The sequence below is a fragment of the Akebia trifoliata genome, chromosome 6 (genome assembly GCF_017979445.1).
Source record: "Akebia trifoliata isolate Shusen 1 chromosome 6, ASM1797944v1, whole genome shotgun sequence".
In the NCBI taxonomy this organism is placed as follows: domain Eukaryota; kingdom Viridiplantae; phylum Streptophyta; class Magnoliopsida; order Ranunculales; family Lardizabalaceae; genus Akebia; species Akebia trifoliata.
In genome coordinates this window covers 7954871-7975949 of record NC_141380.1, presented here as the reverse complement: position 1 = coordinate 7975949, position 21079 = coordinate 7954871, and the positions used below count along the sequence as shown (strand labels likewise).

At 34.0% G+C, this 21079-nt stretch overlaps 5 protein-coding genes across 7 annotated transcripts in view; all 5 read left to right on the top strand.

The window, feature by feature from the left end:
- LOC147400034 (UDP-D-apiose/UDP-D-xylose synthase 2-like) overlaps nucleotides 1–9909 on the top strand; it is a 29494-nt gene extending 19585 nt beyond the window's left edge. The window contains exon 9 of the mRNA XM_086445654.1: nucleotides 9601–9909. Coding sequence (XP_086301780.1) covers nucleotides 9601–9680 — 80 coding nt within the window. The 3' untranslated portion in view covers nucleotides 9681–9909. The remainder of the gene's footprint in view (nucleotides 1–9600) is intronic.
- Nucleotides 1265–4892, top strand: LOC147400036 (UDP-D-apiose/UDP-D-xylose synthase 2-like). Its single transcript, XM_086445652.1, has 9 exons — nucleotides 1265–1653; nucleotides 1750–1839; nucleotides 1961–2068; nucleotides 3539–3653; nucleotides 3742–3860; nucleotides 3958–4059; nucleotides 4162–4254; nucleotides 4341–4458; nucleotides 4556–4892. Exons 1-9 carry the CDS (start codon nucleotides 1393–1395, stop codon nucleotides 4681–4683), a joined length of 1134 nt encoding a protein of 377 aa, XP_086301778.1. The 5' UTR covers nucleotides 1265–1392; the 3' UTR covers nucleotides 4684–4892.
- On the top strand, nucleotides 7926–9514 carry LOC147400035 (UDP-D-apiose/UDP-D-xylose synthase 1-like). Its single transcript, XM_086446521.1, has 7 exons — nucleotides 7926–7957; nucleotides 8072–8185; nucleotides 8669–8783; nucleotides 8852–8970; nucleotides 9060–9164; nucleotides 9259–9351; nucleotides 9449–9514. The coding sequence occupies exons 4-7, from the start codon at nucleotides 8854–8856 to the stop codon at nucleotides 9512–9514; spliced, it is 381 nt and encodes a 126-aa protein (XP_086302647.1). The 5' UTR covers nucleotides 7926–7957; nucleotides 8072–8185; nucleotides 8669–8783; nucleotides 8852–8853.
- Nucleotides 9910–12310: 2401 nt separating the features above from the next.
- On the top strand, nucleotides 12311–17899 carry LOC147400033 (UDP-D-apiose/UDP-D-xylose synthase 2-like). Its single transcript, XM_086445650.1, has 9 exons — nucleotides 12311–12672; nucleotides 12769–12861; nucleotides 12976–13083; nucleotides 15171–15285; nucleotides 15369–15487; nucleotides 15579–15680; nucleotides 15781–15873; nucleotides 15959–16076; nucleotides 16176–17899. Exons 1-9 carry the CDS (start codon nucleotides 12412–12414, stop codon nucleotides 16262–16264), a joined length of 1098 nt encoding a protein of 365 aa, XP_086301776.1. The 5' UTR covers nucleotides 12311–12411; the 3' UTR covers nucleotides 16265–17899.
- Nucleotides 17900–18476: 577 nt separating this feature from the next.
- On the top strand, nucleotides 18477–21067 carry LOC147400032 (UDP-D-apiose/UDP-D-xylose synthase 2-like). Of its 3 annotated transcripts, none has more exons than XM_086445646.1 (9): nucleotides 18477–18859; nucleotides 18955–19047; nucleotides 19128–19235; nucleotides 19767–19881; nucleotides 19967–20085; nucleotides 20174–20275; nucleotides 20370–20462; nucleotides 20549–20666; nucleotides 20763–21067. In XM_086445646.1, exons 1-9 carry the CDS (start codon nucleotides 18593–18595, stop codon nucleotides 20888–20890), a joined length of 1143 nt encoding a protein of 380 aa, XP_086301772.1. In that variant the 5' UTR covers nucleotides 18477–18592; the 3' UTR covers nucleotides 20891–21067. The 3 variants fall into 3 exon arrangements, with proteins under 3 accessions (XP_086301772.1, XP_086301773.1, XP_086301774.1); XM_086445647.1 differs by having other exon boundaries at nucleotides 20549–20690; nucleotides 20777–20904; XM_086445648.1 differs by lacking the exon at nucleotides 20549–20666.
- The last annotated feature ends 12 nt before the right edge of the window (nucleotides 21068–21079 follow it).

The following is a 21079-nucleotide window of genomic DNA, read 5'->3' as shown; positions in this document are numbered from 1 at the left end:
ATAAATAAACAAATTTGATCATGCTTTACATGTTTACTTCATCCCTAATTGTTTTTTTTTTTTTTAATTATTCCTCTTTCAAGGTAGTAAACTTAAGATAGTAAACTTGGATGAATAAATTTCAATTAAAAGTTAAGTAATGAAACTTGGTTTTCACATTCCATAATTTGTTTTATTGTAGGGTAACAAACAAAGAAACTACGCTAAGTAAATGAATATAATAAATGATGTTTTTGTTAAAGGGGGAGGAGCTTATTTCATGCCCATTTGTTTTCATGGGTTCTATAGAATTTAATCACATTAGCTAAACATGATCAATGAATCATGCTTGCTAGTGATATTATTTAACATGTGGGATGGCCTAATGTAAGGAAATTTTACCTCTTACCTCTTTGAATCGAACAATTTCCGAAAACCTCAAAGACTCGTGGTTAATTATTCCTCTCTGAATTTTCACATGAATCTGAACAAAAAAAAATAAAAAATGAATCAACATAGATAACAAACCCAAAAACTCAACCATGCCATTACCATGAAAAGATAAGAAAAGAAAGCCAAGACTAAATTTACACTGGAACAAAGAAACCTACAAGATCAATTTCAAATTAAAGTCTGAAATCCAAGCCTAAATATGTGGAACAAAGACCCCAACAATCATACATTGATGAGAAAGATACAAATGTCTCAAGTTGATAGAACATACCATAGAATGTCAACAAAAACCAAAATGAAATTTTAAATAAAATCTAAAAACAATAAAAAAGAAGCCCATAATAAAACAAACCCAATTCATCAAAACATTTCAAAAAATAAAAAAAACCATGCATGCCCCAACGATTGTATGATACTACTATAAGAAAAAATGTATACAGTCACGGATTTATCCACCGCTATAGGGTAGTAAATTTGTAGTTATAGGTTATGACGACGGGGATTAGCGACGGATCTAATTTTCAACTCAACAGCCTCGGTAGCTATAAGTTCAGCGACTGAAAAATCCGCCGTTATAGAATCAAACTTATAGCAGTGGATTTATCCGCCGCTATACGTTATATTTATTATTATTGGAATAATTACAGTTTTAAATACATCATTATTCATAGATTATAGGGTAAACGAGGATAAAGAGATATAGGGTCACTCTTCTTTTGTACAGTAAAAGTTGGTGTGCCTATAAAATCTCTCTTCTAATATACACAATTACTAAATTGCCCCTACTTGGTTCGTTATCTGCTTCTTGGTTCCTTCCCTCGCTTTTCTCTTATTTAAAAAGCGGTTAAAGAAACATCAGTCTTTCTGAAGCTTAGGAAAGAAAGCAAAACCCTCGAAACCCCTCTCTTGTTCTTCTTCGTTTCTTCTCTGAAACTCTCCTTTTTACCATTTAATGCAACAATGGAGAGGTTTGATTTGGATAGGAAAGTGATCACACCATTAACGATCTGTTTGATTGGTGGTGGAGGATTCATTGGATCAAATCTCTGTGATACACTACTTTCAGTAACTCCTCACAAGGTCATCGTGATCGACACCTCCGATGAAAATATCGTTCATCTCTTTGAGGAATCGCTTCCTTGGCACAATCGGATCGAGTTTCACAAGTTTGACAAAAAGTACGATGTCCACTTGGAATTTCTCATCGAGAATGCGGATGTGGTAAAAATTACAAATTCTACTTCTGATCGATCTCCTTATAGTTTTAAAATTGGACTTTTAGGGTTTCTTGTTGATCAATTGAGGTTTTGTTTGTAGATTGTCAATCTTGGTGTGTTCTGCGATTTGGGTGCTAACGCCCGGCCGACTCATACTATTTGCAGAAATTTTGTGGATGAAATTTCTTTGGTGGGTATTTTAAATTCTAGGGTTTCTTGAATTGGGTTTGTTTGATTTTCTTTCTTTCGTTTTTCTTTTCAATTTCATTTCCATGCTTATTTGATTAAATGTTTGTTGATATCTGGTTCAGGTCATGTTATGTTCAGAGAATAAGAAACGATTGATTCATTTCTCTTCGTCCGAAGTTTATGGCGAAACTATTGGAAGCTTCCTTCCTAAGGATGAGCCTTTGCATCAGGTATAGGTTTGATCTCTCCGTTTCACTGCGAATTTCATTTCAATCTTAATTTGGATTGTTTTAGAATGGAAATTTCTTGATTAATAAAAAAATATGGGTTCTTTACAAATGTTCCTTATGAAATTCTTTATCTTAGTTCTGTCAATCTGTTTGAACAAATGCTGAAGTTACAAAAATATTAGTCTTGATTTTTTTTAAGAGAAGTCAATGAGATGATCTAATTGAGAGCGTAAAACTCAAACTTGGTGACCTCTGAATCCATTCCAACTCACTTGAATTTGGGTTTTAAAACCATGTTCCTAACCCAAGCATTTGATCATTGTCATTAAAGATTCTTATGGTTGATAGTTTTTTTAAGGCAATTTTTTTTTTAAAGAATTCTAGATTTTGTAAGGCATATATTTTCTTTAAAGAATTCTAGAATTTTTGAGATCGATTTTTGATTGATTGATTTTCCTAGAAGACATTTTCTCTGCTATCACACATACTCTGGGTTTAGAATTTCTTGCCCCCCCCCCCCCCCCCCCCCCCGCCAAACACACACACGCACACAATGGTATGGTTTGAATGTAATAAACCATTTTTTTTTCATTAAATGTACATTTATCAATTAATGTGGAAATGGTTTGGAGGGTTTGATTTGGATGAGTTGTAGTAGATCAACCGATTCAAATAGTTCTCAAAGAGTTGCAATAAGCTCCCAAAATCTGGATTTACAACCATGATAAGTACAATGTAATAGCTTAAGGTATTTTTTTACTCTACGTGGAAAATGGAGCCTTTAACCTCTTAAATACAGCTCCTGCTGAAAACTGAGAGTTAGTCTCACTCTGACATCAGCAATCAGGAGATTTTTGACCAAGAACTCATCTCTAAACACACTTTAATAGCAGAACAAAAATACTCAAGGTGGAATCAACAATGACAACTTCATCTGCCTATTGAAAACAAAAGGTAATTTGAACAAGCAACCAGTCTTTATGATTGGTAACTTCTACTAATTAGAATTAGATTAAGTTTTTTTTTTAAATGATTGATTTTTTGTCCTTTTTAATCATTTTTTGCATTCAAGTTACTAATCAAGTTGTTTATGCATATATAAATATTTTTGTGCATTATGAATTTTCCAATATTATCTTGTGATGCTTGTATCTGTGGCAATGGATGGTTCCCTTGGCACATGGAAGCAAGAATGCCTCAAATGTGCCTGACTAGCATCTTATGTCATTGATGATGATGATCCTCGTCATCAATACAGTGAGGGACTTACTTCAGCTGAAACGTTGGCCTTTTCACACCAAATTATGTACTGAAAATGAAGGAGTTGAGATATAGACAGATTCTGTGTTTTCTACTTAATTTTGATTCGAAAAACGGCAGAGCAAATTTTCTGTATGGAACTCATGTAGATCTTAACATTTCATGTTCAGTTTTTTGAAAATAGATTGTGTTGTTTCACCTTTTGTGCAGGAGGCCAATTTCTCTGTCCTCAAGGAAGACGCTTCTCCTTGTGTTTATGGTCCAATTGCGAAACAGAGGTGGTCCTATGCCTGTGCAAAGCAACTAATTGAAAGGCTAATATATGGTACGGTAAAAATTCTCGTACAATATATATACTTCTTAAAGGTTATTCCAATGAGATATTTTATCTTACTTCTCTAAAACCTGTTTAGGAGAGGCTTCTCAAAATGGCCTCGAGTTCACTATTGTAAGACCATTCAACTGTATAGGCCGAAGAATGGATCGTAATCCATGCGAAGTCGTTCCAAGAGTTCTATCTCACTTCACCCAAGTCAGTATAGCTCCTCACTTTAATAGAACTGCAAATTTTCGCTTCTTGTCTTCAATGGAACAATTTCCCTCTTATTCTTTCTTTATCCTCCATTCAGGATCTCCTTCGAGGCAAGTCGCTTAGGCTCTTCGACGGTCAACAGTCTCAACATACCTTTGTCTATATCAGGGATGTCATTGAGGCCATTCTACTTATTATTGTAATTGGTTTTCTTCCTATCTATATCTTCCCCTTTATATCTTTGAATTTGAACATGGATTAATGGGTGCTTAATCTTCCTTCCACAACTAAAATTTCTCAGGAAAACCCATCACGTGCCAATGGGCAGATTTTCAATGTGGGCAATCCCAAGAATGGAGTTACACGGAAACAACTTGCCGAAACAATGAAACAGGTATTCGTGTCTAATTTTCATTTATTAGGTGGTTGACCATATCTACCATCCATGTTGTTAATTTGCATGGAATTTCTCCCTTAAAGTTATATGCAAAGGTATCTGGTGAATCTTCTTCGGATACCTCAACCATTGACGCTAGCTCAAATGATGATAAAATCGGTAAATGCATTCCTGATATGGCCATCATCAATAGGCAGCTCGGTAAGTGAGCTTTTTAATCCTTTCATCTGCTATGAGTCTCACTGGAAATAACACCACTGCGATTTTCTTACTATTATTTTTTTACTTTGGTGAAAAGATTGGAATCCAAAGACGACATTGCCAAACCTTCTAGAATCTACTCTTAGGTTTCAGCACCTACTGTTCCCACTCCAGAGGGACCTTGAGGAAGAAACTCTTTCATCATTGGACGCCCACCTAATTTAAGGCGATTAAAATTCTCCTCGTTCAATTTTTTTTTCTTTTTACGTAAGATACACCAGTGTAAAATGTAAAACAGCCCAAGGCCAATACGAGTACAGAGTTGCTATTTTTTGTTGTTGTTGTTGTTGTTTTCTTTGCTTATAAGAAGTATTGCTTGTAGTCTTCATTTTGAGTGACACCAATGGTGAGGTAATGAATTTTTCTTTGTTTTACTTTTTAAAGAATGTTAAGGAGATGAATATTATTAGTAGACACACAAGTAGTATTAGAATCTTGTTTCGATGTGCAACGCAAGAACACAAATGATGATTGGCTTTCAAATTTGACAAAATCTATGCCTTTAACAAAATATTATTGAATTTAACTGCCATGAATCACCATTCAAGATACTCATTTTCATATGTTGATTCAACAAACAGTGACCCACAACGCATAGTGTGTGCACATCCCATAATGAGAAGACTTGAGTTACATGGCAAAGCTTGACTCCTCATGGTGAGGATTCTTTTGCCACTTTCTTCACAAACACCATTATATTATCAAGACATGAAATATATTGTTATTAAGGAAAATTTTATAATTTTTTAAGGACAACATATGAGTTTAAGTACAAGTTAATAACCTATCTGTTCTTATAAATTATTTTTCTTTTAGTGTGTTGCAAGTTGCAACAAGTTGATTTGCAATAAAAAAATTATCACTGATAAAGTCTCGTTGACGTCTTCCCAATGATATACATATAAAATAGTTTTTCAAATATAAAATTAATTATTATTATTTTCAATTAACAGAGTCACATATAAAAGTTTTTTTTTTTTCACGCATTTACCTTTTTAATAACTTTCTATTATTCATAAAACTTGGTTTTTAATCTCATACTCAGGTCAATGTTGAGTTTGATGATTTTGAGAGGTCATCAAATAGTGGTCTTTCCAACTCAATAATAAATGTTTAATTTTTCTAAACAATTATTCTTAATTTTTTTTTTAAATGTGAGCTTTAAGAATTTTTTTTTTTCATTTAAATGAAACATGGTCCAAGGCTCTGAGCTCAAATGAAATTGGCAGTTGCAAACTTTTCTTCCCCAAATGATTCGTTCATGCGATGAAAATAAGAAAAAATATATTATCAAAACAAATTTTTTTTATAACACATCAAACAAGAACATTGGTTATGATACAAAGGATGGACATATTGAAAAAGATATTACATATAAAATCAGAGCAGCTTTAAATGATAAAACTTGAAGAGAAAATCATTTGAGATGATTTGGACAATGTTAAAAAAAAGGTCAATTACAATCTCATCAGAAAAAAAAAAAGTACTGAAGTTGAAGATTATGAAAAAGTGAGATATATTTAAAAAAAAGTGATCGAAATTATGAAAGTGATATAATTATACCACCCCTTTACATTTCCTCCTAGAAACTATTCGCAATCTAAATAGGTTGCCAACGAGAGTGATCAAGAAACAAAACTAAGGCGTTTTTTGTTAGATTTTCTACCCAACTCCTTCATTAATGTTTTTTTACAAGTGTAAAATAATATTAAAAAAGGGGAAAACAACATAAATACAAAAGGTGGAAGCCGAGGTAACCCCTAAGAAAGGAAAAACAAGAAAAGGATGTTAGAATAAATCGTGTGGCCCATTGACCTCACGTTTGGTATTTTAGTTCCACAAGGATTCTATAAAGATAATAGATGTCAATATTGAAAGAATCCCAATATCATTCGAACTAGATATTATTATTTTAATGTTAGTAGGAAACATTGATGAATAGGAATCTTACTAAAAGAAGAACTCTATAAAAAAATGATCAGCAATCTTACTAGTAAGTATGGAAAACACACATAAGGTAGAGAATTCTAAAACAGTGATATCTATCAATCACTAGAACTCTAACCGTTCCATATAGAGAGGAGGGAGAAGGTGAGTTTAGAATGAAAATGATTAATACGATTGGAGTTTAAATGCTTCGACAAACACGTGGATTACAAATGCATACCGCCAACAATTATTGAATCAATGTTTTATTATGGCACAAGGTAAGTACCCTAACTTTATTTAAATTTACATGAATAGTATTCTTGAGATATGTGATAGATTTTGATCTTATTGGGAATCATAGTTTATGAAAGTTATGTTAAAGATTTGAATATGTGAAATCATACTTTTGTGAAAGCTGAGGTAACCCCTAAGAAAGGAAAAAAAACAAGAAAAGGAAACTACTCTACGTATTACAAATAGAATTCCATCTGGACACAAAATCATGGAAAGAAACCCCGAAAAATCCTTGCTTAATTTGAATCAAAGGTATAGATAGCCCAATTCCGTTATTTTGTAAGACCCTCTTTTCTATATATTTTTATTGTATATGCTATATAGACTTTGACCAATGAACATAATATAACATAAAATTATAAATAAAAAAAAATTATAAAAAAAATAAATATATAATTTAGATTCTCATAGCAACAATTCCTTATAATAAACCAATTAATGAAATTAGTAATCACAAGTACAATGAACATGATTTGGATGATCTTCTCGTATTTTCCTTGTGTGTGAGAGGTGGTGAGAGAGGGGTGCGACTTGAGAAATTTTGGGCTGCAAAGAGTGCCTCCCAACAAAAGGTTGGCGTGGCAATACTTCTGTAAATTACCCCTATTTTTATCCATAATTACTAATTTGCCACTGCTTTGGTCACTATCCCAGATTTAAAAAGCGGTTACGCAAAACAAACGGTATTTCTTCTGAAACTCTGAAAGAGGGAAACAAAGAAAGAAAAACCCTCTCGTTCTTCTTCATTTTTTTTTCTCTGAAACTCTCTTTTTCTACAATTTAATGCAACAATGGCGCCGAGGCTCGATCTGGATGGGAAAGAAATCACACCATTAACAATCTGTTTGATTGGTGGTGGAGGATTCATCGGATACCATCTCTGTGATAAACTAATGACAGGAACTCCTCACAAGGTCATCGTGATCGACTTCTCCGATGAAAAGGTCAAAGATCTCTTTCGGGAATGTAACTCTTGGATTAATCGGATTAAGTTTCACAAGTATGATTATTCTCACTTGGCATCTCTCATCAACAAAGCCGATCTGGTAATAAAAACAAGAATTCTATTTCTAATCTCCTTATAGTTTTATAATTGGCATTTTAGGGGTTTCTTTTTTATCAATCAATATATTTTTTTTTTTTGGAGACGATCAATCTTGGCGTATTTTGTGATCCGGATACGATTCACAGAATTATCGTGGATGTACTTCCTGTGGTGGGTTTTTCAAATTCTAGGGTTTCTTGAATTGGGTTTTTCTGAATTTTTTTTTAAAATTTCTTTTCCATGATTTTATGTAGTTGATTAAATGTTTGTTAATATCTGATTCAGATCAACTTCTGTTCAGAGAGTAAGAAACGATTGATTCATTTCTCTTCGTCTGAAGTCTATGGAAGAACTATTGGAAGCTTCCTTCCAAAGGATGATAGGGGACTTTACTTCTCGGTTTGACATCTAATTTCGAAAAAATACATGAGTTCTTTCAACTTTGTTATGTCAATCTGTGTGATTAGAAATAGGGGACGTTACTTCAAATTGAAATGTTGGCCTTACACATTAAATTAGAAACTACAATTGAAGGAGTTCAGATCATGGTTTTAAAATTCGTTTTGACTTCTTGTCCATGAATGAGTTTTCCGATACGTTTGAGTTGTCTCGTCGACAATGAGAAAAATAACCCATGATCTTAAATCTCGTCTGTACGTTTGACTTGTCTATCCGTCTCTTTGGTGGACAATACCAAGACGTATCGGACGACTCATCTCGGTCTCAGCCTCAGACGAGATTTAAAATCATGGTTCAGATATAGCCACATAATGTGTTTTCTAATCAAATTTCAGTAAATTTTCTGTATGGAATTCATGTAAATCATGACATTTTGTTGCTCAGTTTTTCAAGATAGTTTGTGTTGTTTCGCCTTCTGAGCAGGAACCCCATTTCTATATTCTCAAAGAAGATGATTCACCCTGTGTTTTCGATCCGATAGAGAAACAGAGGTGGTCTGATGCCTGTGGAAACCAACTGATTGAAAGGCAAATATTTGGTAAGTTAATTCTCATAAAACCATTCAACTGTGAAGTTTGATCTTATATACCTAAAAAACCTGTTTAGGAATGGCTGCTGAAAATGGCCTCGAGTTCACTATTGTAAGACCATTCAACTGGATTGGTTCAAAGATGGAACTTGCTCCTAACAAAATCGTTCCAAGAGTTTTTGCTTCAATCGCCGATGTAATTAGTTCTTCATTTTAATAGAACTTCAAATTTGCTTCTTGTCTTCAATAGAACAATTTCTTTCTCATTCTTTATCTTTCATTCAGGATCTCATTAAAGGCAAGAAAATCAGGCTCTTTGATGATGCCAGACATTTCAAACATACTTTTGTACATATCAATGATGCCATTGACGCAATTCTTCTCATGATTGTAATTGGTTTCATTCTCTTTCATCTCTTTGAATTTGAATGTGAATTTGAATTAATGAGTGCTTGATCTTTCTTCCACAACTAAAATTTCTCAGGAAAACCCATCACGCGCCAATGGGCAGATTTTCAACGTGGCCAATCCCACCAACGGAATTACTAGAAAGCAACTCGACGAAATGCTGATACGGGTATATTATTTCTGTCTGATTTTCATTTATTAGGTTAGGTAGTTAACCATATCTTCCATCAATCTACTTAATGTGGCATTGAATTTCATCCTTAAAGGTATATCAAACTTATTCAAATCCCTCAACCATTGACCCAAACTCAAAGGATGAATTTCATCCTTAAGGGAACTAAGTTTTAATCCTTTCATTGTTATTGGAAATAACACGGTGACTTTCTTGTTACAATGGACGTTTTACTTTTGTAAACAGGTTGGTACCCAAAGATGTATATGCCAGAGACACTTGTGTTTCAGTACTTGGAGGAACTGCTCTTTAAGAGGATCCTCTAGAAGCCACTTTCTTTTTTTTTTTTTTGCTTCCAATTATAGTATCATTTGTAGTCATCTTTTTGAGTGATGCCAATGACAAGGTAATGGAAAGAAACTTCAACTTTTCAAAGGAAGTGAAGGAGACAAATATTATTTGCAGAAAGTAGAAAAACACAAGTATACTTGTAATCCCGTTTAGACGTACAGAGCATGAAGACCGAATAATTACTCTTTTGGGGACGTATAAACTGTCAAGCCATTAACCCATTGTAATCGATATTATCTTACTTTTTTTTAACAAACTTATTCAACTTTATCAATCCAGAATCTTCAAACCTCTAGCTAGCCAATAACCCTTGACTTTTTGCCCCCAAAACCCACCCCATCTTGTTCTTGATATTTGAAGGAGAGAGGGTAAAGTTTAGTATATTTTTTTCTACAAGAGATTGAAATTAGGGCATTTATGGTCATTTCCATTAATGTCAAATGAAAGACAGCTTCAAGTTCAAGTTCAAGGGTATTTGTCTTCCACATAAAGACATGATTATTTTTAATTTTCACCAAAACCAACATGGGAAAAAAAGAGACATCTTTCAATGCCAATGGACTACTGTAAGCTTTTGAAGAAGCTACAAAGATGGATAAAACTGTGAGCAAAGCTGACTCAAGGTCCAGTAACAACAGTAAAAATACCTATAGCGCCTCTCATCGCGATCAGGGAGTCTTGTGTTCCAATTCTATTCCATCAACCCTCCTCCCCAAATTCCTTCGTGAAACTCTCATGGACCTCGAGGTCAGCTTTGGTCACAGTTGGTCTCTGTGTTGCAATTACTTTATCAAAATCGGTTCTTGTGATTGGTTGTGGATGGATCTGCACATGGGAATAATTGTAATTGAGAAAAACAAACAAAAGAGAGCAAATACCCAGTAGGGACTATGTTCCACTAGAATCTATCTGATTCCATCTGTTCATACCTTTGAAGCAAGGTCTTTGGCTGCAACCTCTTGCATGGAAATTTGAACAGCTCCTGGTTGCTTTGGTCACACGGCACCCACGTTACATGTCCTAATGAGAAAACATAGCATTCTTAGTTTGCAAACGGGTTCAAAGAGAACATTGTAGATATGTGAGGTTCAAGGGATAGTCATCACCATTCAAAGAGTTAAGGAGTGAAAGAACACTGTAAAAGAGATTTTAAAATTCAAAATTTGAAGCAAATAATAACTCAAATCTGGTTTTCACTTAGAGGAAAAAGGAAAGGAGGTTCGGTCACGAGATAAGGAAGGTGTTAAGCACCTTGTCTCACCCACCAAGTTGGTGGTTACCAAATATTGGCCAAAATGAAATAGAAAATTATTATTATTATTATTATTATTATTTTTTTCTTTTTGAATTTAGAAAATCTGGTAGGTATTTACGAATCAAACAAAGTATAGTTCGGCCTCTTAACTTGCAAATGAGATCAATGAGAAAGTCATGTAAAAAAGTTTACATTTTCTGAAATTTTTTTTTGAGGTTTTGATGTAAATTTAGCTAGATTTCACCTTTTTGATCCTCAAGCATGAAGTACACCCATGTCCACTCTCTTGGGAGTATATTTTTAATTGGTTTGGCTCTAAGGACACATCTGTGGGTTGGATGAATCCATTTGAGAGCCTTCACCTCATGCATGTAAATGTGTTCTTTAGAGACTTTTTTTTTTTTTTTTTCTCTCTCTCTCTCCCCGTTGGCTTAGAGTTTGAAGGGTGGGTCTAGAAAGACTGATTAGAAATGTGGAAATAGGATTCAGGGACTGGTTAGAAATAAAAGTATTACTAAATGGAATATTAAGAGAGGTCCTAAAACTTATAAACTAATTAGGAAGAACTCCCTCCACTAGGGTCCTTTAAGTAATTTTTCTTAAATAAAATTAGTTGGGAGGTGCCAATTAAGGATATAAGGTTACATTTCTTCTTTTTCTAAGTTTATCAAGGTGGTATTAAGAAAAATTGATGCGCTGCTAGGGTTATATTGGTCAACTTGAAAAAACTACTTAGGAAGGTTAGTCGATTAGGTATGGGATTTTTCCTAGATCATGTGCAACTTATGTCCAAATTCTGCTTTCGATACACTGTTCATTTTAATTCCCAAAACATGCTTTTCCAATGAATTCATCACTTTTATAATCAACGAATTCATTGATAAATTACTAGTAAGATCATTGATAAGGCAAAATCGTTGGTATTTTATCAACGAATTCATAGATTATAAAAGCGACAAATTCATGAATTCGAAGGTTATAAAAGTAACGAATCCATTGTAAAAACATGTTTTGAAAATTAAAATGATCAGTTTATTGAAATCGGAATTTTGTCATATTCAATGCATAAAATGGAGATTCACCCTTGAAAAAACTACTTAGGAAGGTTAGTCGATCAGGTATTCTTATAGAGAGCTTCTATTAACACACCAATTGTTACTTATTACACACCAAACTATATGTAGACAATCATTTAAATTTCAAAAGATTTGGTGTGTTATAAGTAAAAGTCGGTGTGCCAACAGAATCTCTCTTCTCAAGTACACAATTACTAAAGTGCCCCTACTTCGTTCGTTATCAGCTCCTTCGGTCCTTCCCTCTCTTTCTCCTGTTTAAAAAGCGGTTAAACAAACAGCAATTTTTCTTGAACTCATTTGAAAGAAAAACCCTCTCTCATTCTTCTTCGTTTCTTCTCTGAAACTCTTGTTTTTTTTAAACGATTTAAAGCAACAATGGAGAGGTTTGATTTGGATGGGAAAGTGATCACGCCATTAACGATCTGTTTGATTGGTGGTGGAGGATTCATCGGGTCTCATCTCTGTGATAAACTAATCGCATTAACTCCCCACAAGGTCATCGTGATCGACACCTCCGATAAAAATATCATCCATCTCTTTGGGGAATGTCTCCCTTGGCTTAATCGGATCGAGTTTCACAAGTTCGACAAAAAGTATGATTTCCACTTGGAATCTCTCATCAAGAAGGCAGATGTGGTAAAAATTACAAATTCTACTTCTGATTGATCTCCTTATAGTTTTAAAATTGTAATTCTAGGGTTTCTAGTTGATCAATGGAGGTTTTGTTTGTAGATTGTCAATCTTGGTGTGTGTTGCAATCCAGATTATAACACCGAACGACCGCTTTATAAAATTTGCAGAAATTTCGTGGATGAAATTCCTTTGGTGGGTATTTTGAATTCTAGGGTTTCTTGAATTGGGTTTGTCTGATTTTCTTTTTTTCTTTCCAATTTCATTTTCCATGCTTATTTGATTAAGAGTTGTTGAAATTTGGTTCAGGTTATGTTATGTTCACAGAATAAGAAACGATTGATTCATTTCTCTTCGTCTGAAGTTTATGGGGTAACTATTGGAAACTTGCTTCCAAAGGATGATCCTTTGCGTCAGGTATAGGTTTGATCTCTCCGTATCACTGTGAATTTCATTTCAATCTTAATTTGGATTGGTTTAGGGTGAAAGTTTCTTGATTAATAAAAAGAATATGAGTTCTTTCCAAAATGTTTCTTACGACATACTTTTATCTTAGTTCTGTCAACCTGCTTGAACAAATGATTAAGTTCAAAATATTAGATGAATTCAATATTTATACTAGTCAATGAGATGATCTAATTCAGAGTGTAAAACTCACTTGAATTTGAGTTTTTAAACCATGTTCCCAATTGAAGCATTTGATAATTTTCGTTAAGGATTTGTACGATTGATAGTTATTAAAGGCATATATTTTTTAAAGAAATCCAGATTTTTTAAGATCATTTTTTGCCAAATTGATTTTCCTAAGAAACATTTTCTCTGCTATCACACATACTCTGTGGGTTTAGAATCTCTTGCCCCTCTCCCCCTATCTTTTTTTTTTCTTTCTTCATGGATGATTTGGGTCCACCACAATCTGGGTTCAAAACCTGCAATAATGATGTGTTTTTAGCATATTTTAATTCAGTTTATAGCAGGAAAAAACCAATTTTTTAATTATTAAATGTACAAATTTATCAATTAACGTGGAAATGGTCTGGAGGGCTTGGTTTGGCTGAGCTGTATTAGATCAGCCGGTTCAAGTTGGGCTCAGGGAGTTCCAATAGGATCCCAAAATCTGGATTCATAGCCATGATAAGTACATTTTAGTTGCTACATTGTTACAAGTCGAAGCTAGTTAAAGATCATAAAGAAAAGACTTGAGCTCTACATGGAAAAGTGGAGCCTTGAACCACTTAAATCAGCCCATGCTGAAAATTGAGAGATTCTCGAAATAACCAGTCCTCTTGATTGGTGACTTCACTAATTAGATTAAGGTACTTTTTAAATAATTGATTTCTACTCATTGTTAATCATTTTGTGCATCCAAGTCATTAATCAAGTTGTTTTTCCATTCCTATCAAAACATTAGGTGTCTATGTGGCACCTTTTTGTTGGAATTCAAACACCTTGGGCTGTGTGAATGGCTTGATTAGGAGCCCAAGGTGTTTTAAACACCAACTAAAATGTGTCATGTAGACACCTATCAAATTTTATAGGAATGAGACTCCGTATTGGATCCTGAGTCTTTTTTATATGTATAAATGTTGGAATTTAGAGGGTTGAATTTGAAAACCTTTTATATTCAATGGGTTTAAACCATAGGGTAAACCAATCCCAACTTTTTGTTTTATACATTTTACTTTTGCTTTATGCTTTAAGATTTAGCTGTTAGTATTGATTTTGTCTTGTGTAATTTTAGTCTCACATCGACTAGGAGAAGAGTTAATTTGCAATTATTAAATAGTTGTACTTCTAATAATTTTAAAGTCGATAGAAATAGTGGGCGGGCTCACATGAGTACATGAGGACCCAAGGTTCCAATTGGGATTTGGATCCACTAGTCCGAAAATCTTAATGCGTGTACGCGCAGGGGGGTGCAAAATCTCTAATCTATACCTTATGTGGGTGCGCACGAAGGCCCGTTTTTTGTTTTAATTATCAAGGCCCATTTTATTTAAAATTCTAGCCATTTTTAATTCGTTTGTACTAGTGTATGTTCTGAATCAGTATAATACGAAGAGGTTTATGACTGTTCTAAACAATTACTTTCTCTTTTATTTATATGCTTCTGTTTAGTCGATTTAACACGCAATTGTATACTGGTATTCTTCGTTGTGAGTGCGCATAACATCGTCGAGTTCGAAGTTATGTTCCAATTAGAGTACCCTCTTGGAAACATGGGTTGTTGTATCCTGGAGAACGAACGCCTAAAGACTATGGTACCTTAGCAAGGGTGAATTTCGTTTTGGGACAGTGCTTTGTGCATATTAAATTTACATAATGTTTTTTCTGTTACATTCAATTCAAAAATCAGGAATTATTTCAAACTTCTTCCCTCTTTCCATAAGAAATCAGTACATAATTAAACTAACAATAAATTTTCTGTATGAAATTCATGTAGATCTTAACATTTCACTGCTCAGTTTTTGAAAATAGATTGTGTTTTTTTGCTTTTTGTGCAGGAGCTCGATTTCTCTGTCCTCAAAGAAGATGCTTCTCCTTGTGTTTATGGTCCAATTGAGCAACAGAAGTGGTCCTATCCATGTGCAAAGCAGCTAATTGAAAGGCTAATATATGGTACGATAATTCTCGTAAAATATGTACTTCTTAAAGTTTATTCCAATGAGATATTTTATCTTACATGTCTAAAATCTGTTTAGGAGAGGCTTCTCAAAATGGCCTCGAGTTCACTATTGTAAGACCATTCAACTGTATTGGCCGAAGAATGGATCTCAATCCAAGCGAAGTCATTCCAAGAGCTCTATCTCACTTCACTCAAGTTAGTATAACTCCTCACTTTAATAGAACTGCAAATTCACTTCTTGTCTTCAATCGAACAATTTCCCTCTCATTCTTTATCCTCCATTCAGGATCTCCTTTGTGGCAGGTCGCTTACACTCTTAGACGGCCAACCTTGCCAACATACCTTTGTCGATATCAAGGATGCCATTGAGGCCATTCTACTCATTATTGTAATTGGTTTTCTTCGTATCTATATTCCCCTTCATCTCTTTGAATTTGAATGTAAATTAATGGGTGCCTAATCTTTCTTCCACAACTAAAATTTCTCAGCAAAACCCATCACGAGCGAATGGGCAGATTTTCAATGTGGGCAATCCCAACAATGGAGTTACTAGGAAACAACTTGCCGAAATGATGAAAAAGGTATTACTGTCTAATTATCATTTGTTACGTGGTTAACCATTTCTTCCGCCCTTCTTGTTAATTTGAATAAAATTTCTCCCTTAAGTTATATACAAAGGTATCTGGTGAATCTTCTTCGGATCCCTCAACTGTTGACAATAGCCCAAATGATGATAAATGTGGTAGGTTCGTTCCCGATACAGCCATCATCAATGGGCAGCTTGGTAAGTGTGCTGTTTAAATCTTTCATGTGCCATGAGTCTCACTTGAAATAACACCACTGCTATTTTCTTCTTACTATTCTTTTTTTCTTTGACGAAAAGCTTGGAATCCAAAGACGACGTTACCAGACCTTCTAGAATCTACTCTTAGGTTTCAGATGCCTACTGCACCCACTCCACATGGATCTTGAGTGAGGAATCCAATCTTTCATCATTGGACGCTCACCTACTTTAAGGCGATTGAAATTCTCCTCCTACCCCAAATTGATTCAATTTTTTTTTCCTTTTTTCTTTTTTACACAATTTTTACCGTTGTAAAATACAAAACAGCCCAAGGCCAATCATAGACATGGTAATGAGGTGAGGAATGATGATAGATGTTGTAAAATACTAGATTAGCTTATAATCTGTGTTGTATGTAGTCTTCTTTTTGAGTGATGCCAATGACATGGTAATGAGGTAAGGAAAGATGATAGACATCCAAATTTGACAAAATCTCTGCCTATCACATAAAAATGATGGTATCTAACTGGTAGGAATCCCCATTCATGATACCTTCTTTCATATTTTGATCCAACAAATTGTGACCCCCACAAACCCATACTATGTGCATATCCCCATGATTAGAAGACCTGAATTCCATGGGAAGGCTTGACTCCTCATGATGAGAATTCTTTTCCTACTTTTTCAGAAGAAACAAAATAAAACTATGTTATCAAGAAATCACAAATATTGTTATTAAGGAAAATTTTGAAGGGCAATATATGAGTTAACCTTCCTTACAAAGTATTTTTTTAGTGTCTTACCTTTCTATTTGTTAGTTGATTTGCAATGAAAATGGTACCATTAAAAAGTTCTCGTCGAGATATTTGCATTGATATACATATTGCAATTTTTTTTTTTCAAATCTAAAATATTTATTTTTATTTTCATTAAATTTTATTTATTATTCATTTTGCAATTATAAAATTTAATATTGTTATTTTACCTACCCATTCCCCTTTTAATTATTTATCCATATTCTTAGTACTGGGTTTTTAATCTCATAGTCAGGTCCATGTCGAGTTAGACGATTTTACTTGAAGCATCAAATGTTGGTCTGGCCAAGTAAATAAGAAATGTTTAATTTTACGAAAAGATTACTACAAATGTTAAAGTAAAGCATTTTTATTTCATTTTAAAGAAGACTAATGATAAATTGAATCGAAATTCACTCACTGACATTATTTGTGTATGGAACCATGGATCTTTTTCCTTGTGTATTCTGAAGAAAAAGATTTATGGACTTCTGTGCACGTGCCACATCAGTGAGTGAATTTTAAGTGGCTTTTTTCAAGTCCGTTTATTGTGACTCTTTAAAGAATTTTAACTTGAAATGGGTTTTAGGTGAAGGAAACACGGTTGAACTCAAATGATTATGGTGCTTGAGGTGTGGATATCCATTACAACGGTCTAAAAATTCCCTAAAACTGTCACTTTCATTATTTTGGGTCTGTTACACATAAGTATAGAGATGTTGGGATAAGAATTAAAGGTGAATGATCAACTAAAATGCAGACTCGGCTCTCGAAAAAATGGAAAGGATGATCAAGATTTGTTTAACTTACCCCAAATCTTTAAGATATAACTTTTGTCATTATCGTTATTGTGTGGAGTGTAGATAACCATTTCCATTTCCTCCTAGACACTATTCAAACTCTAAATAGGTTGCTTATAAGAGTGATCAAGGAAATCCATTCTTTTTTTTTTTCTTTTGTTTTTCGATCCCCTTTTCTGTATATTTTATTTTATCTACCATATAGAATTTCATCAATTCACATGGTTAAAAATAAAAATTAGATAACTTATTTTGCCAAACAAATCTTTTATTATAACACACCAATTGAAATTGGGTGAATTAAATGAAATTCCAAGTCTGGTTCATATCAATTCCAAAATCACGCATGAATCATTTTTTAGCGAATTTGTTGGTAGTTATTTTTAATTTAAAATGACAAACTCATAGATAAATTACCAACGAATTCGCCATTAAAAAATAATTATATTTTGTCTTTAAATTTACTATGAATTCATCACTTTAATACTTAGATAATTCATCACACTTTAAAATTAACGATATTTTGACTTTAAATTTACCAACAAATTCATCGCTTTAATACAAACAAATTCATCACTTTAAATTAAAAAAATACTTACGAGCGGACTTCCTGGAAAATGATTCGTGCATGTTTTGGAAAATACTCCCATTAAAATTAGTTTTATGATGGTTATGATGGTACGAAGAAAAATTGGTGTGGCAATAGGAGTTCTATAAATTGCCCCTACTTAATATTCATAATTACTAGTTTACCCCTAGTTTGCTCACCGAATAGTTCTGTCTCTTCCCTCTCGAATCCTATTTAAAAAGCGGTTTGACCCCAAAAAAAAAAAAAAAGTATATTTTTTTTCGTCTGAAACTCTCTCTCGTTCTTCTTTGTTTCTTCTCTGAAACTCTTTTTTTTTTACGATTTAATGAAACAATGGAGACGAGGTTCGATTTGGATGGGAAAGAGATCACGCCATTAACAATCTGCTTGATCGGTGGTGGAGGATTCATCGGATTACATCTCTGTGAGAGGCTAATGGCAGGAACTCTTCACAAGGTCGTCGTGATCGACTTCTCCGATGAAAAAATCAAAAATCTCTTTCGGGAATGTTACTCTTGGATTAATCGGATCGAGTTTCATAAGTTCGGAAACAAGTATGATTCTTCTCACTTGGAATCTCTCGTCAAGGAAGCCGATGTGGTAAAAAAAAACAAGAATTCTGCTTCTTATCTCCTTATAGTTTCGAAATTGGCATTTTAGGGTTTCTTGTTGATCAATCGAGATCTTGTTTGTAGACGATCAATTTTGGTGCGTTTTGCGGTCCGGAGAATAACACCAAACAGCCACTTAATACAATTTGCAGAAGTTTCGTGGACGCAGTTCCCGTGGTGGGGTTTCTTGTATTAGAGTTTTCTGATTTTATCTCCACGACTAGTTAATTAAATGTTTGTTGATATCTTTTGTTCAGGTTAAGTTCTGTTCAGAGAGTAAGAAACGATTGATTCATTTTTCCTCCGCTGAAGTCTATGGAAGAAGTATTGGAAGCTTCCTTCCAAAGGATGATCCTCTGCGTCTGGTATCAGTTTAATATCTAATTTCGAAAAAAAATGAGTTCTTTTGAAACATTAACTGTGGAAGAAAGTAATTTTGAGAGAAAGTAACTTTTAGAACGCTGAAAGTAATTTTCTTATGCTAAGTTGATTTTTTTTACTTTTTAAAATCTAAACAAAATTTTGAACTTTTTCAATTTTCAAAAGTAAAAAAATTGCTTTTTTTTCAGTATCCATGATATGTTTTTCTTTATGTCGCTGTGCCTGATTACAAGTGAGGGATTTTACTTAAGCTGAAATATTGGCCTAACACATTAGATTAAAAACTACAATTGAAGTATAAAAAGAGTCAGTAAAAAATAAATAATAAATAAATAGAAAACCCTGTAAGAAAATATTGTCTGATTCCCTTTTTAGTAATCATAAAAAATTTGATCCGGGTCGGGGGCACGGCCCCCTTCACCTCTACAACTCAATGTACCACCAACAGAATACGAGACATTTACAAAACATCAATGAGTTCAGATATAGATTGTGTTGTTTTTCCTTCTGAACAGGAAATCGATTTCTATATGCTCAAAGAAGACACTTCGCCCTGTGTTTTCGGCCCAGTAGCGAAACAGAGGTGGTCCTATGCATGTGCAAACCAACTAATTGAAAGGCTCATATTTGGTAAGCCAATTCTCATAAAGAATGTACTTCTTTATGAGGTTATTCCAATGATATTTTTGATCTTATATGCCTAAGCCATGTTTAGGAGAGGCTGCTGAAAATGGCCTCGAGTTCACTATTGTAAGACCGTTCAACTGGATTGGCCCAAACATGGATCTCATTCCTAATGAAGTCGTTCCAAGAGTTCTAGCTTTCTATGCCAATGTAACTACTTCCTCATTTTAATAGAACCGTAAATTTGCTTCTTGTCTTCAAATGAACAATTTCCTCTCATACTTAATCTTTCATTCAGGATCTCTTTAACGGCAAGAAACTCAGGGTCTTTGATGGTGAACAGTCCCAACATACCTTTATACATATTGATGATGCCATCGACGCAATTCTACTCATGATTGTAATGGGTTTCCTTCCAATTTTATATTACCCTTCATCTCTTGAATTTGAATTACTGGGTGATGAATCTTCCTTCCAAAACTAAAATTTCTCAGGAAAACCCATCACACGCCAATGGGCAGATTTTCAATGTGGGAAATCCCAACAATGCAGTTACGAGGAAGCAACTTGTTGAAATGATGAAAAAGGTATTACTGTCTAATTTCCATTTGTTATGTGGCTAACCATATCTTCCATCCATCTTGTTAATTTGCATGGAATTTCTCCCTTAAAGATATATGCAAAGGTATCTGGTGAATCTTCTTCGGATCCCTCAACTCTTGACGATAACTCAAATGATGATAAAATTGGTAAATACATTCCTGACATGGCCATCATCAATAGGCAGCTTGGTAAGTGATTTTCATCTGCCATGAGTGAGTCTAAATGGAAATAACACCACAGAGATTTTCTTCTTACTATATATTCTTTTTTACTCTGATGAAAAGGTTGGAATCCACAGACGACGTTGCCAGACCTTCTAGAGGTTACTCTTATGTTTCAGCTCTTTCTGCACCCACTCCGGATGGATCTTGAGGATGCCACTCTTTCATCATTGGACGCCCACCTACTTTAAGTCAATTAAAATTCTCCACCTTCCGATTTTTCTTTTACTAATGCTTCTAATCAGAGTATTATGGTCTTCTTTTTGAGTGATGCCAAAGACCAGGCAATGAATTTTCTTGTTTACATGTACAAAGCATGGACACTGAATAATTGCTCTTTTTGGGAAGTACATAATGTTCAAGTCATTAAACCCATTGTA